This window comes from Sarcophilus harrisii, chromosome 1, assembly GCF_902635505.1.
Source record: "Sarcophilus harrisii chromosome 1, mSarHar1.11, whole genome shotgun sequence".
NCBI lineage: Eukaryota > Metazoa > Chordata > Mammalia > Dasyuromorphia > Dasyuridae > Sarcophilus > Sarcophilus harrisii.
The window spans coordinates 277,818,115-277,832,080 of record NC_045426.1 but is presented as its reverse complement, the minus strand read 5'-3'; the positions used below and the strand labels follow the sequence as shown (position 1 = coordinate 277,832,080).

The 13,966-nt window shown below is 33.1% G+C and overlaps 1 protein-coding gene across 6 annotated transcripts in view; it reads left to right on the top strand.

Moving 5' to 3' along the window:
• The window catches only part of PTBP3 (polypyrimidine tract binding protein 3), a 107,402-nt gene that overhangs the window by 79,478 nt on the left and 13,958 nt on the right, over positions 1-13,966 (top strand). For all 6 annotated transcript variants that reach the window (XM_023497386.2, XM_031942937.1, XM_031942919.1 and 3 more), the window contains 4 exons: positions 441-551; positions 2,507-2,681; positions 11,571-11,648; positions 13,751-13,890. In XM_023497386.2, coding sequence (XP_023353154.1) covers positions 441-551; positions 2,507-2,681; positions 11,571-11,648; positions 13,751-13,890 — 504 coding nt within the window. The remainder of the gene's footprint in view (positions 1-440; positions 552-2,506; positions 2,682-11,570; positions 11,649-13,750; positions 13,891-13,966) is intronic.

The window sequence follows — 13,966 nt, the reverse complement described above, 5'->3', positions numbered from 1 at the left end:
GGCATAATATGAACATTGTAGGAATATAGTATTTCTTTGGTAAAGTTGAAATGAACATCAAGACTCCCCTTTCTTGTTTTTCTTTTAGGAACAATCTGAGAAAAAAAGAAAATCATAGTAGCTAAATGATAAAATGCCCTCTCCCACATTTTCCTTTGCCATAATGTCTTATAGTCAACCTATAATTTAGTCTTGTGTATTTTGTAATCACCAATTTTCTTTACATAAGAGCTTTAAAAATTTCTTGTCGCTTTGAGTATGGGTTTAATGTACCTTTGGCCAAAGTTGTTACTGGAGGAAACTTAGTAGTAGTTTTAAAATAGGAAAAAAATAGTGCTTTGTAATTAACATCATATTTTTAAGTAAAGAGATGTCTGTAAATCGCAATGTTTTTAAATTTTTTTCCTATACTTTATCCAGATTTATAATTTTTCTTTCAGATTTTTTCCAAGTTTGGAACAGTCTTGAGGATTATCACCTTTACAAAGAACAATCAATTTCAGGCCTTGCTTCAGTATGCTGACCCACTGAATGCACATTATGCCAAAATGGTAATCATAACCAAAGTTCTTTAGAATGAATAAGATTAAACAAAAGATCACTTTATTGTTTCCATTTTTATTACTGTCTGAATTATTTAGTGTCTTCAGAATATGAAATTTGCCATTTTCATGGTTCATTGATTTGACTAAAATTGTTATTTTTGACATTTTCCCGACATTTAAGCAAATTTTTATGTTTAAACAGATATTTTAGTTCTTGCTAGAAATTCCTTGATTTTTCCCCCCTCTATTTTTGTTTTTTTGACACATTTTTAGAAATATATTAGATGATATAATTTGAAGTATATCAAAAATTTTGGGGAAAAGTTTGAAGTATATCTATTATACATATGTATCTTTCTACCCTTATGCATAGTTAATGCTTAAAGGTTGTTGAATTGCTGCTAAAAAAAGCACTATTCTAGTACATTGAGAAGATAACTTGCATTTGATTTTGTCCTAGATGAGTTTTATATAAACTAAGGAATAAGAGGATTTTAAATAAGGTAGTTTTAGGTATTCATCTACGTATATTAAGGTTTGTAGTGTTTTACATCTGATATCTGATATTCTGCACAATTTTTTAAAACATTCATTTATCCTTATGAGACATGCTTAGTGGGTAGTATACCTTCTTTAATCTTAATATATTTTTCAAAATAGTTTTATTTCAGGATGTTTCCTGAATTATAGAAATGTTCATATTCAGTCTTGGTATTACATAAGTTACAAGTTTATCACAGATTAAAATTCGACAACATTAATGATTTGTATTTTAATACAACATAACATCCTTCCAAAAAAGGCCTTACTATGTAATCACCTTAATTATAAAATGCCATGTTACATAATTAAAAGACTGCTTGTTTAAACTCAGAAAGTTTGCATCTGAAACCCAGCTCTGCTATTTAATATTTAATGATCTTTTCCAAGTTGTTGGGTCTATTTCTGTTTCAGTAAAATGAAGGGTTTAGATTAAATTCTAAGAAAGGAAAGAAGGAAACAAGCATTTATTAAGCTCCTATTATGTGTAAGCACTTGAAAAATCTTATCTTATTTGTTCCTTACAACAACTCTGGAAAGTAGGTACTGCTATTATCCTCATTTTTCAGCTAAAGAAACTGAGGTAGTGGGGCAACTAGGTGGCACTGTGGATAGAGCACCATCCCTGAAGTCAGGAGGACCTGAGTTCAAATGTGGTCTCGGACACTTAACACTTCCTAGCTGTGTGATCCTGGGCAAGTCACTTATCCCCAGTTGTCTCAGCAAAAAAAGGAAAGAAAGAAAGAATGAAACTGAGGTAGATAAGAAGTTAAATGACTTTCCCAGTCATACTGCTAATACATGTCTTAACACTCTGACAAATCTGAACCAGATTTGAACTTTTGAATCTTCAAACTCCAGGCCGACTACCCTATCTTTTACATCATGTAACTGTATTTTTTTCTAAGGCTTCTTCTAGCTCTGAATACTAATAACCTTCCTTTAGGATGTCTTCTTGTTAATAGCTAAATCAAGTGGTACATAGTTTATTTGAAAGGGTCTTTAAGTAGCCTTTTCTCACATTCTAAGATTCTCACATTATCCAAAATATTTTAAAGATTCTTTGAGACAAGAAGATTCTGTGGCAGAATAATATAATTTGAACTTTATTTAATGAGCATTATTGAAATTAAGGATGAAAGTGGTTTTATCTCAGAATAGGCTTTGAACACAAAATTTGTCACATTAGATCTGGAGCTCTGTATAGTATGTAACACTTCCTTTCAAGAAAGGAGAGGACTTGTAATATTTTGGGGAGAAGAATGGAGGGAGTGATTAATAGATGAAGAAATTGAGCCTCACAGTAGTTGAATGGTAGCATACAGCAAGTAAATGAAGTCCACATCAAAACAAACAGGTTGACATGTTAATTTTGTAATACTACCCCTCAAATCATAGTACCTTTTCTTCAAATCCTTTAGGCTCTGGATGGCCAGAACATCTATAATGCATGCTGCACTCTGCGAATTGACTTCTCCAAGTTAACCAGCCTTAATGTGAAGTATAATAATGACAAAAGCAGAGATTTCACTCGCCTTGACCTTCCTTCTGGTGATGGCCAGCCATCCATTGATCCTACTATGGCTGCTGCTTTTGGTAAGTAACTCTTTGCTGAATCATAAGAGAGCTGCATACCGTAATACTGGACTGATAGTTTTCTTTACCCAGTGGTCTTCCTGTCAGTTTGAAATTTAAAAAAAAATAGATGAGATAATATTACTTGATCTTTTTGAGAACTGGCACAATTATCTGAAATCTTTTTCATATTGCTCAAACTGGATTTATTAAGACATCTAAAAATAAAGGAAGAACCCATATTGTACTCCTACTAATCTCTGGAATTGATATTTCTTAATGTAGTTGGGTTTTTTAGATGAATTAATTTTACTTTCCTGTTTAAATAATTTTTGATTTCCTTTCAAGTATCATTTTGAAATAAAGGCTTTTGTTTAAAGTAAAATTTAGCACAGCTGATGCCTTTTGCTTATTAAATTTTTAAAATGTCTATTTTATTTGAATACTTTTTTTTTTTGCCATCAATACCTATTTTATGAATCTCCTAAATTCACTTAGGTTAGCTACTTCTGTAACAAATGGTGATAGAAAATGGGATTGCAAAACAGTAACTAATATTCATATTACCCATATTCATGAATCAGTATTTATTTGTATCACAAGCACATAATGTTGAAGATTTTAACTTGTGATAGAATCTTATTAATAAATTTAAATGTGATGTGTGTCTTAGTATTTTTTGGTAATTCCTCTATTATTTCCAGTCATTTCAAAGTATAGTTTAAAAGATCCTTAATTCACCAGAGGAGTATTACTTATTATATCTGATTCAAGATAATTTATCTATTCACAATTCTATAAAATAAACTTTCTGTATTAATGTCATATTAATAAAATCTGAAACAAAAATATAAGGAAAACAGAAGTTTTATATTATGCTTATCTTATATGTAGTAATAATTTTTTTCCCAATTATTACTTGACTGTTTTCATGGCAAATGACAATACAATTAAGTGCTGTGGAGTTATGGTTTATAAAGTGGTGGAGATTGAGTCATTTTTAAGAACCAGTTTTGGGTTGATTATAACAATGAAAGGCAAAGAGTTGCAACTTGAGACCATAGATGATCATAAATATTCATATTTTGTTTTGGACTGTATTTAAAGAAACATATAGAATCATAGGTTGAATCCATTAAAGATCTCGTGGTTGAAACCCCTCTTTTTATCAATGAGGTAACTCGTGTTCAAATTAAAAACATGAAATGTCACCCAGTATTAAACACACATTAAGTAGCAGAGCTTGAGTTCAAATATAGGTTTTCCAATTTATGAGTTCATTTTGATATGTCTTAGACATTCCTCTATTCTTGACTTATTTTCCTCCAGGGTATTTCCACTAGAGCAGATGCCAATACATCCATGTCTGTCTCCCTGCCTTTATTGAAAAGTAATTGTCCATGTTTTATGAATTTGTCAAAGGAGGTCTACCCTGTTTATTTGGCATCATTTTCCATTATTCTTGTTGTGACTTTATGAGTAGAGTGCTATTCCTCATTATTAGAAGTCTTGCTCATAATCTTTTTCTCTCCTACTTACTTCTGAGATGACATTCTCTATTTAATTTCTGCTTTATGATTGTAATATGTTACAACCTACTTAGTGACTCTTACTTTCTATTTATCTGAGACTGTATGTCTCATGATGTTGTACCATCTCTCTGGGAAAAGTTACAGTTTGAAATATTTACTATTGTGACATTTAGTGTCTTTTTGTTTGCTTATTTGTGCTTCTAAAAAAAGGAGTGTGTGGTTTTCTTTAATGTAGGAAGATACAAATTGCTTTTTCATGTATTGTCGTTTCTCAGTTTAAAGATTTCCTTCACTCTTATTCAATTAGTTGCCTTAAGTTAGGGGTGTGTGTTGTGTGTGTGTGTGACACTTTGAAATGGTGGGAGTATAAACATTTATGTTAGATATTTTGCATTTTATTAACATTAAAATATCACAAAAACTTTGCTGTTCCTCGGTAGGAGGGCATTCTTTTTTTCTCTGTGATAAATATGTGCTAAATGTGACAGGCATGAGTTTCATCTTTATCCATTCCTGTGGAATACTCTTAGAGCATATAGCATTTTCATTGATAACTTAGTCATTGTAATAGAATCAAGAAGTTTTAGACTTGATTAGACAATTTGAATTGTAAAATTCTAAAGTTTACATAGTCTATAAAGAGGCTATAGTGAAACATGAATTAGAATTACAGAATCACAAAATTTTAGATTTGGAAAGAATCGTAGAAATCATCTAGACTCTTGCCCTCATTTTAGAGATATATAGTTCAAATTTAAGAGGGCCAGTGGATTGTACACAGTCACACAGTAAGTGGCAGATTATAGATATTAATCTTATATCTTTTGATTCCAAACATGTCAGTACTCATTTCACTGTACATTTCACCCTAAAGTGAAGATTTTTTTTTTTTGTTCAAATCCATACCAGTCCACAGTGATAGTTGCCTCCTTCAAAAGCATAGCACTATCTAGATAGTTATTTTTGAGATTTGATTAATCTCCCAGCTTTGGGGTGAATAAACACCTGGGTGCAAATCCCACCTATGGCATTTACTCCTCTGTGAGTCATTTAATCTTTCCAAGGGTATTTCCTCATCCTGTAAAATGAGGACATCTGTAATACTTTCCTTTTTGTAATAATGTAATGATGAAATGAGATGGAATATAAGATCCTCAGAATCAGAGAGTGTTTCATTTTGTTCCTACACAATATTGTCACATCTTATGTGCATTGTACTTGCTAGAATTAAATTTTATATGGAGACAGTAAACTCAATGAGAGAAAAGGACAGATATTCGGGGATACCTCAATATGAGATGGGTGATAAGAACCTGCTGTTCCCTCTGATGCTATTTGCTCATTTCTCATCATGTGAGCATCTTGAGTGAGTGTGATTATAGAATTTTCTCTTCACTATACCCATAGAATAAGCAGTCTGTTCATTCAGTAGAAGTTGGTTGAGCTGCTTGGGAATGTCTGGGAAAGAACCTTTTTATTATTTCTGATCAGTTCTGATTATTATTTCTGATCAATCAGTTAAAAAAGTCTTTGCTATAGTATCTTTGACTTTCCTTGTACCTTCTCACATGGTGAGGAAGAAGAATTAGCTATGTGATGTAATGATTTAATAGACTTTCAGGAATACCTTTCCCTGCATCTGTTTTCCTATGAATTAAAGTCGTTGCCTATTTCTTGTTTTCCTCTATTTGTTTCTTGGTTCTCTATTTGAATCTTGGTTTCCATATCTCTTCTGATAACAAATTTTTGAGTAGTTAAAAATAAAATTTTCATTAACCTGTTTCTCTAGGAACCATCTCAGAACCAGTTACTCTCTGTACAAATTGCCTTCTTTTAGAGTCCCTTTCTAGCTTCAGATATTAAAGATACTGTTTGTTTTATTTAATGGGTTTTGAAAGCTAGGTCTTGTGCTGACCCAGCTAGCACCCAGGACACCCCAGAATCAGCCAGAGTCAGGATAAGCAAAAGTCCTTAGTCTTTATTCTTGGTCTTTAAGGATAGAAGGGAACAGGATGGAAGCAGAATCTCTGCAACCAGCTTCTTCCTTGTCTACCGCTAAAGTGACTCAGACTCTTCTTACTCCACCCCCTTAGTCCCTTCTACAATCCTCTGTATACACCAGTCATTGAGCCAGCACAAGATAGTGGGAAGGACCATTTTCCAAGCATATGCTAATATAGTATTGTCCAATTGGTAATTAGCCTTAAGTGCTTGAACTGACCTCAGTGCAGTGACTCAAGTTTCAGCCCTCTACAAGTTCTGAATATATCATTTCTGTCTTGGGGACCATTATCAATTTGTATTTTTCAGGATTTTATTATTGCCCAGAAACAGCATGATAATAGGTAGTAGGACCTAGAGGTCATTAGTCATTGAGTCAGTAAACATGTAAAGTGCCTACTGTGTGCCAGATATTGTGCCAAGTTAAAACACCTAAAAGCAAATATCCTAGTTCTCAATGAGTTCACAGTCTTGGTGGCTCTAGATTTAGAGAAAAGCTTCTCATATTTAGAAAGAATATTGTTTGTGCTTCTGTAGGGTCATAAGCTATTTCATTGGAGAATCTATTGGTATCCCATAAAGGATAATCTCAGATTTACCCCCTCAGTTTCAGCTCTAAATCTCTAGTCAGCAAGTTTTTAAGAGCTATGCCAGTCTTTTATACTGGGAACTGTGAATATAAATATGTGGAATAGCAGTATAGAGAGAGTGAGATATCCACTTTTCCCCTCTGATGTTCAAATCCATGCAGAAATTTGTTTACACTTACACACACACACACACACACACACACACACACACACACACACACCCTATTATCTTTTTTAGTTCAATTTCATTTCTAAGTCATTTCAAGAAGTCATATTCTATCACCTATATGTTAGTATATCTCAGCTCTCTGTCATGGGTCCTCTTGTTCTTATTTGCTTTCTAACTTCAATTATCTCTATGAAAATCCTGAACTTGGTAAACTTAGTTCCAAATGCCAGCTCTGCCACTTATTTTCCTTGTGACCATGCAAAAATCACTTAATTGTACCTTAGTTTCCTCATTTGTGAAATGGAAGAGTTAAATCTGAGTTCTCTTAATGTTCAATCTCCCGGTTCCCATGCCTGACTTTTTTGCTTATAACATTTTTAAAAATATGTATACACAATTAAAAAAAATTTTTTTTAAAGTTTTGAGTCCCAAATTCTTTACCTTCCTTCCTTCTTACATTCCTTTTTCTCCCATCCCTGAAATTGTAAACAATCAGGTTTTATACATGTGCAGTCATATAAAACATTTCCATATTAGCCATTTTGTACAAGAAAACTCCCCCAAAAAAGAGGGAGAGAGAGTGGAAAACTAGCATGTTTTAGTCCATATTCAGACATCAGTTCTTTCTCTGGAAGTAGATATGCTTCATCATTAGGCCTTTGGGATTGTCTTGGATCATTGTATCGCTGAAAATAGAACTTTATTATACAATATTTTTATTAATGTGTAAAACATTCTCCTGATTTTGCTCACTTCATGTTGCTCAGTTCATGTAAGTCTTTTAAGTTTTCCTGAAATCCACCTGCTTGTCATTTCTTATAGCACAATAATATTCCATCACAATCATATACCATTCCCCAATTGATGGGTAGCCCTTTGATTTCCAATTTCTAGCCACCACAAAAATTCTGCTATAAATATTTTTATACAAATAGATCCTTCTCTTCCTACCCCACCCTTCCTTTTTTAGATGTCTTTAGGATATAGTTCTAGAAGTGGTATTCCTGGGTCAAAAAATGTGTTCATTTTTATAGGTCTTTGGGCATAGTTCCAGATTCCTTTCCAGAGTGGTTGGACCAGTTCACAACTTCACCAGCAGTACATTAGTGTCCCAGTTTTCCCACATCTCCAAAATTTAGCATATTCTTTTTTTGGGGGGGAGGGGGGAGGTGTCATATTAGCCTGTCTGATAGGTGTGAAATGGTATCTCAGAAGTCAGCAAGTTTTTAAGAGGATATTATATGCCAGTCTCTTATACAAGGACATCCTTATACAATACAATACAAGGACAAATCCTTATATGAAGTTTGTGTTCAAATGCAGGAAACAGAAAATACATATGCAGTGTAAATATAAAGTTAATATATACAATTATATACAAAGTAAATACAACAATTCAAAAGCATCAAAAATTTACAAACCATTTTCTCATAATACTGTTTCCCTGGTAGCAAGCTCCTCGAATGGAATATTCTTTCCTGGAATGGAATATTGTTTCCTGTTTCTTAAGTAGACAATTATATTTAAATCATGTGTGCCAAAATTAGGTCTAGATCTTTGATTTTATCATTTTGGGTCATTCCCAACATGGAAACTCAGAATAAACATAAATTCAGGAATTGCCTGAGTCATTCACTGCACATGGTTCCATAGCTAGTAGTGTCAGAAGTGAGACTAAAACCATTTGACTCCACAGCCAATCCTCTAAGCACTGTCTTATTTCCTCTTATGTCAAAATTTACATATAATAGTTGGCCTCTCATTTCCAGTCTCTTCCTTTTTGCTTCAGTTTATAAAACAAAATAACCTACCCATAGGCATTCAGTTACACTGATTCTGGATTTACAATTATATGGCAGTATTCCCAACAGGGAAATTCTCTCTTGTACCTATTCCTTGGAAGGTTCTATTGGCCAGAGTAGTGGGAACTGAAACACAGGGTATGGAAGATGAGAAAATGCTCTTTTTCCAGGAAGTATTTCCATGTTTTGTCTTCATCTCTACGAAAATTGGGATAACAAAGGCACTAGAAGTCGTTTTGTGAGTCAAGCACCTTACTGGGTCTCTAAAATTGTGTTAAAAATTTAAACATGTCAATACTTGTGAGAAGGAATTTTTTTATTCTTTGTATTTGTATCTCCGCATCTCCAGTCTAATACAGTTCCAGATAAATAATAGGTGCTTAATAATATTAAACCAAAGTGTGAATCTTCACTTGATGCTTTTTAATATGCCATGAATGGGAACTGGACTCTGAACTCTTTCTTCTGAATATATAAAAGTAAAGTGGTATCGGTCTGTGTGATTAGAAAAAGGTTTCAAGGTGGGGGTGGGGGTGTCTGGTCTGTCCTAGCCATTCTTCTGTGGGGAACTATTTTTATGGCACTGGTCAATATTAGTCACAATTATATTATTTGATAATTATTAAAATTAGTCATTTTGTACAAGAAGTCTCCCCCCAAAAAAATTGAAAGTGGAAAAAAAAGCATGCTTAAACTACCACCTTCTGCAATTCCCTGCCCCTCTCATTGCTCAGTGAGATCAACATTGCTCTTCTGGGATGATTAAAGCTTTAGTTCTTATGTTTCTTCATATAAACATATTTTTTTCCCTTCCTAACAATATATTTCACAGTGGCTATTATACAGAGTAAAATAGACATACACACACACACACACACTCCAAAACACTTTAAAAGCTATGAAGTATTAATATAAATTTAGGATTAGCTATTAATATTTGGGCTAATTTTGTTGCTGTATTTTATGAACTCTTTACTTCCTACTTAAATTTTTGCTGTATTATAAATATCTAGATGCAATAATTTCCATTTAGGGAATTAATTATTTAAAAGAAGCTGTGTAATTAGGGAGAAATGTATATTTAACAGCCTTCATGAATAATAGACATAGTTTTTAGTCATTTCTGTCTCAGAAGGGATTTCTGGCTAGGATGTATTTTAATTAACATACAAACTTTCTGGCTTAATTGATTTCTTAGCAAGTGAATCTAGACCAAATCTTAAAGTGTGTGAAAGCACTAAATCACTTCCTTCTTCCATATATGCAATACTTTTTAATATAGAAATTTTTCATTTCTACTCCGCATGGAAAATAATTATAATTTTTGAAATTCTAAGTTTTGGGTTCATATATATCTTATTTTCAATTTCAAATTCAATTGTTGATCTTTAGGATGCTAAATACTCTGGAGGAAGGATTCACCAGTGGGATCATATGTTTGTTAAAGATCAAGTGATTGCCACTTACTGTTCTTAGTTGTCTTACATTTTAGAAATCTGAATAAATTCTTAATCTTTGACAAGTAGATTTAAGGTAGGTTTTTTATTGTTAAACAAAATCAGTGTCATTCTTTAGGGTTAAGTGCTCTGAAAAGAAGGCATTGCTAATATAATAAAGTTTGAAGTGTCTTTTTTTAGAGAATGGGGTTAGAAAGAAATCCCAAACTACAAATAGGTGCAATGGATAGATTGCCAGACCTACATCAGATTCATTTTCCTGAGTTCAAATTTGGCTTCATATATTTTCTAGCGGTGTGACCCTATGCAAGTCACTTAACTCTAGCTCAGTTTTCTTATCTGTAACATGAGCTAGAGAAGAAAATAGTAAACTGCTCCAGTATCTTTGCTAAAACAAAACAAAACAAACAAACAAAAAAAAACAAAACCGCCCAACTAGAGTCATTAAGAGTTGGACATAACTAAAATAATTGAAAAACAAAAATTGTGATTTTAAAGAGACCTAATTATAGTAAAAGAGACCTTTGAGTGTAGCTGCTATCATTTCTTGTGGATTCTTGCTTACTTGGATGATTGTTCTAACCAAAGTGCCCAGGGTTCTAATGGTATACCATCAGATGCTTGTCATCTCATCTATTCTCCTTATAGGTATTCTTTGCCATCATCCTTTGTTTTCTGCTTTGCTCGTTGAGCCTAGCATTCCTAAAATGGTTTTAAAGACTCATTTAAAGGTCCCATAGCAGGTAGCATATTAAAACACATAAAGATCAGACTCTAGAAGGACTTAATTTCAGTTCCTGCCACATGCTAGTTATATAGAAGGTTCAAGAAATGGTGATAGATTTCTGGCCTAGCTCATAAAAGCTTTTTAGACCAAAATTTAGTTGAATTAAAATAGTGACTCTGATAAATCACACAGTCTTCTCCACTTGGCAATTAAGTTGGTTACCTCCAGTAGAGAGGCTTTAACTATAGCAGTGCCTTTATAATGGAAGTATCACTCTGGTTTGATGTGAGGGGGTGTGTTTAGTGGGTTTGCTGGTGAGAAGTTGTCTGGGTCTGTGAGTTAAGTCTGGTGAGAATAAGGCTAGAAGGAGGAGTATGAGGAGTAGTAGTATTAGGCCTAAGGCGTCCTTGATAGTGTAGTAGGGGTGAAAGGGGATTTTGTCTGAGTTTGGGTTGACTCCTGAGGGGTTGCCGATTATTTGAGCAGATTCTTCATAAATTGTGTTCATAAGTTGGGGAACTAGATATGTAACGAATGATAGAACAATAGATTGCCACTGTTTTATAATAGTTTTGCCAGTAGATACATTTGTTGAAGGTATTATATTTGCTTTTGTTGTTTTCTTCCATTAGGTGCACCTGGTATAATTTCCTCACCGTATGCAGGGGCTGCTGGATTTGCCCCAGCCATTGGATTTCCTCAAGCTACAGGTAACTTTATTCTTGAATTCATATCAATATAAAGATAGGTATACAAATTAAGTAGTTAACCTTATTGTATGTATTCACATTTGCTATTTATAATCATTGTATTTAACTTGTTTCTGTCCAAACTTAGTTTAAAACTAGAGTTTTTCTTGCTTCATTGTCTTTAAGCTGTTTCCAGGGCCCTTCATTCAGATTCTGGGTGGTAGTTGCTGATAAATCAGCTTTAGGAAAAGATCAGATTGCACAGATAAGGATTGACTATTGATTGTAGTTTCTATGAATGTTTATATAATAATTCTGTTTGAATTATAGCATCGAAAAACTGTTTCTTTTGGTAGATTGGGAAAGAAATGTACCAATGCTTATCACTTTTTTTAGGGAGTATTTTTCCCTCTAGTCATTATCATTTGGTGAGAGAGATTTCTTGGTCATTTAATAGATCCTTGTTTATACTTCCCAAACATCATATATTAGAAGTCCCAGTTTTATTTTAGGAGAAATGAAGTTAATTCACTTCTCCCCCCTCTTCCCCCATGTGCTTAAAAATGATGCTAATAGGTTGCCTGATGTTGGGATTGATGATCTTTAATCTTAACTAGGTGAAGTATATGGTGTTCAACACTTTTCTTCAGTTGCTATAATTTTTCAACTGGTTGTGATATTTGTTCTTTCTTTAAATAGTTAAGAGTTTTTTTTATAGTGTGGCAAAATCTAAAGTTATTTCTATCACTGGGCTTTGTATAGCTATTGAAAGGTACAATCTTTAAATCATTTCAGACCCAAATTGCTGAAATGTCCTACTACTTTCTTACAGCCCTTCATTTCCCTGACCACTGTTAAAGTTGCTTTATATCTTTCATGCCTTTTCATTTATGAGAGGTTTGGTCCTTGGGATTCAGACTTTTTCTAGCAAAGAAGAGTGAATTTTATTTTTCGATTATATTTTTATTAAGCAAACTTACCCTATAAAAGTAAAGTATTGTTGATTTCTTTGTAAATCTTTTAGTAGTTGTAATTGATAGTTTGGTTTAATGAAAATTATACTTGAGAAAATTATAAGTTAGGAATAAGTAACATATTAAAGGAAGTTTTGAAGTGAAAGCATTTTGCATCTAGTGTTAATAAATAGTCTTTTTACATTGTGAATACTAAGGCAAAAAAAAAAAAGGAAAGGAATAAAATTCTAGTATTGAAATTACAAGATTGGAAAACTTAAGCTTATTATTGGAGTAAGCAATCCTCTTTTTATTGAAGTTTATTAAAAAAAAATGGATAAATTTTGTCCTAAGGAAAGGTTGATGGAAATTAACAATAAGATAATTTTTAAGATAATAATAATTTTACAAGTTTTCTTTTTGGATAAATTTGCTAAAGTATTTCAGAAAGTATTTGGACTAATAGTATTTTATATCTTTCTCCTACATAATACAATGAATCTTAATCTGAGGCAGTTAAGTGTCTCTCATTTAGAAGAAAATATTAGGTCTACCCAATAACAGGTTACTTTCTGATACCTGTGCTTTGAACACATCCTCTTCTCATCTCCATCTTTGAAATCCTTTTACTTAAAGAGCCAGTAAGGTGCCACTGCTTTCAGGAAAGATTCTCTGCTTTATGCATCCATATAGATGCTTACAAACCCACTTTGGGCAAGATCTGAAAGTGATTTCTTACTCCTTTTAATTTCTTAGTGTACTTTTAAGGATCTCTTCTTCTATGTCTCTGTTACATTGCAATTTTTTCTGGTATCATGTCTATTCCCCTGAGCAGATGATTAGCTCCTTCAGGTTAGGATGTTATATACTAAAATATAGAAATGTTTGTTTTGTGAGACAACTGCAATAGGCATGGCTCTCAAGTACATGGGAAAAAGTCAAGTGATGATATTGGTAAGACCTTATTGTATCCTCCCTCCTTCCTTCCTCTTCTACCTTCCTCTCCTTCCTTCCTTCTTTCCTTTCCTTCCTTTCCGTCTCTTTATTGTATCCTTTCTTCTCCATCCTTCTTTCCTCCTTCCCTCCTTCCCTTTTTCCTTTCTTTGTATATAAATTATTAATTACTTCTGATAATTAGAAAAATGCAATATATCTGATATTTTTGTAAAGGTCTTTCAGTTCCAGCTGTTCCTGGAGCTCTTGGTCCTTTAACCATTACAACCTCTGCTGTCACTGGAAGAATGGCAATTCCTGGGGTTCCTGGTGTACCCGGAAATTCTGTTCTACTTGTCAGCAACCTCAATCCTGATGTAAGTTGAAAAGCACTTTATGAAAGAAATTCAAGAAGTGTGATAACTTGTGTATATATAAGTATATTCTTCAATT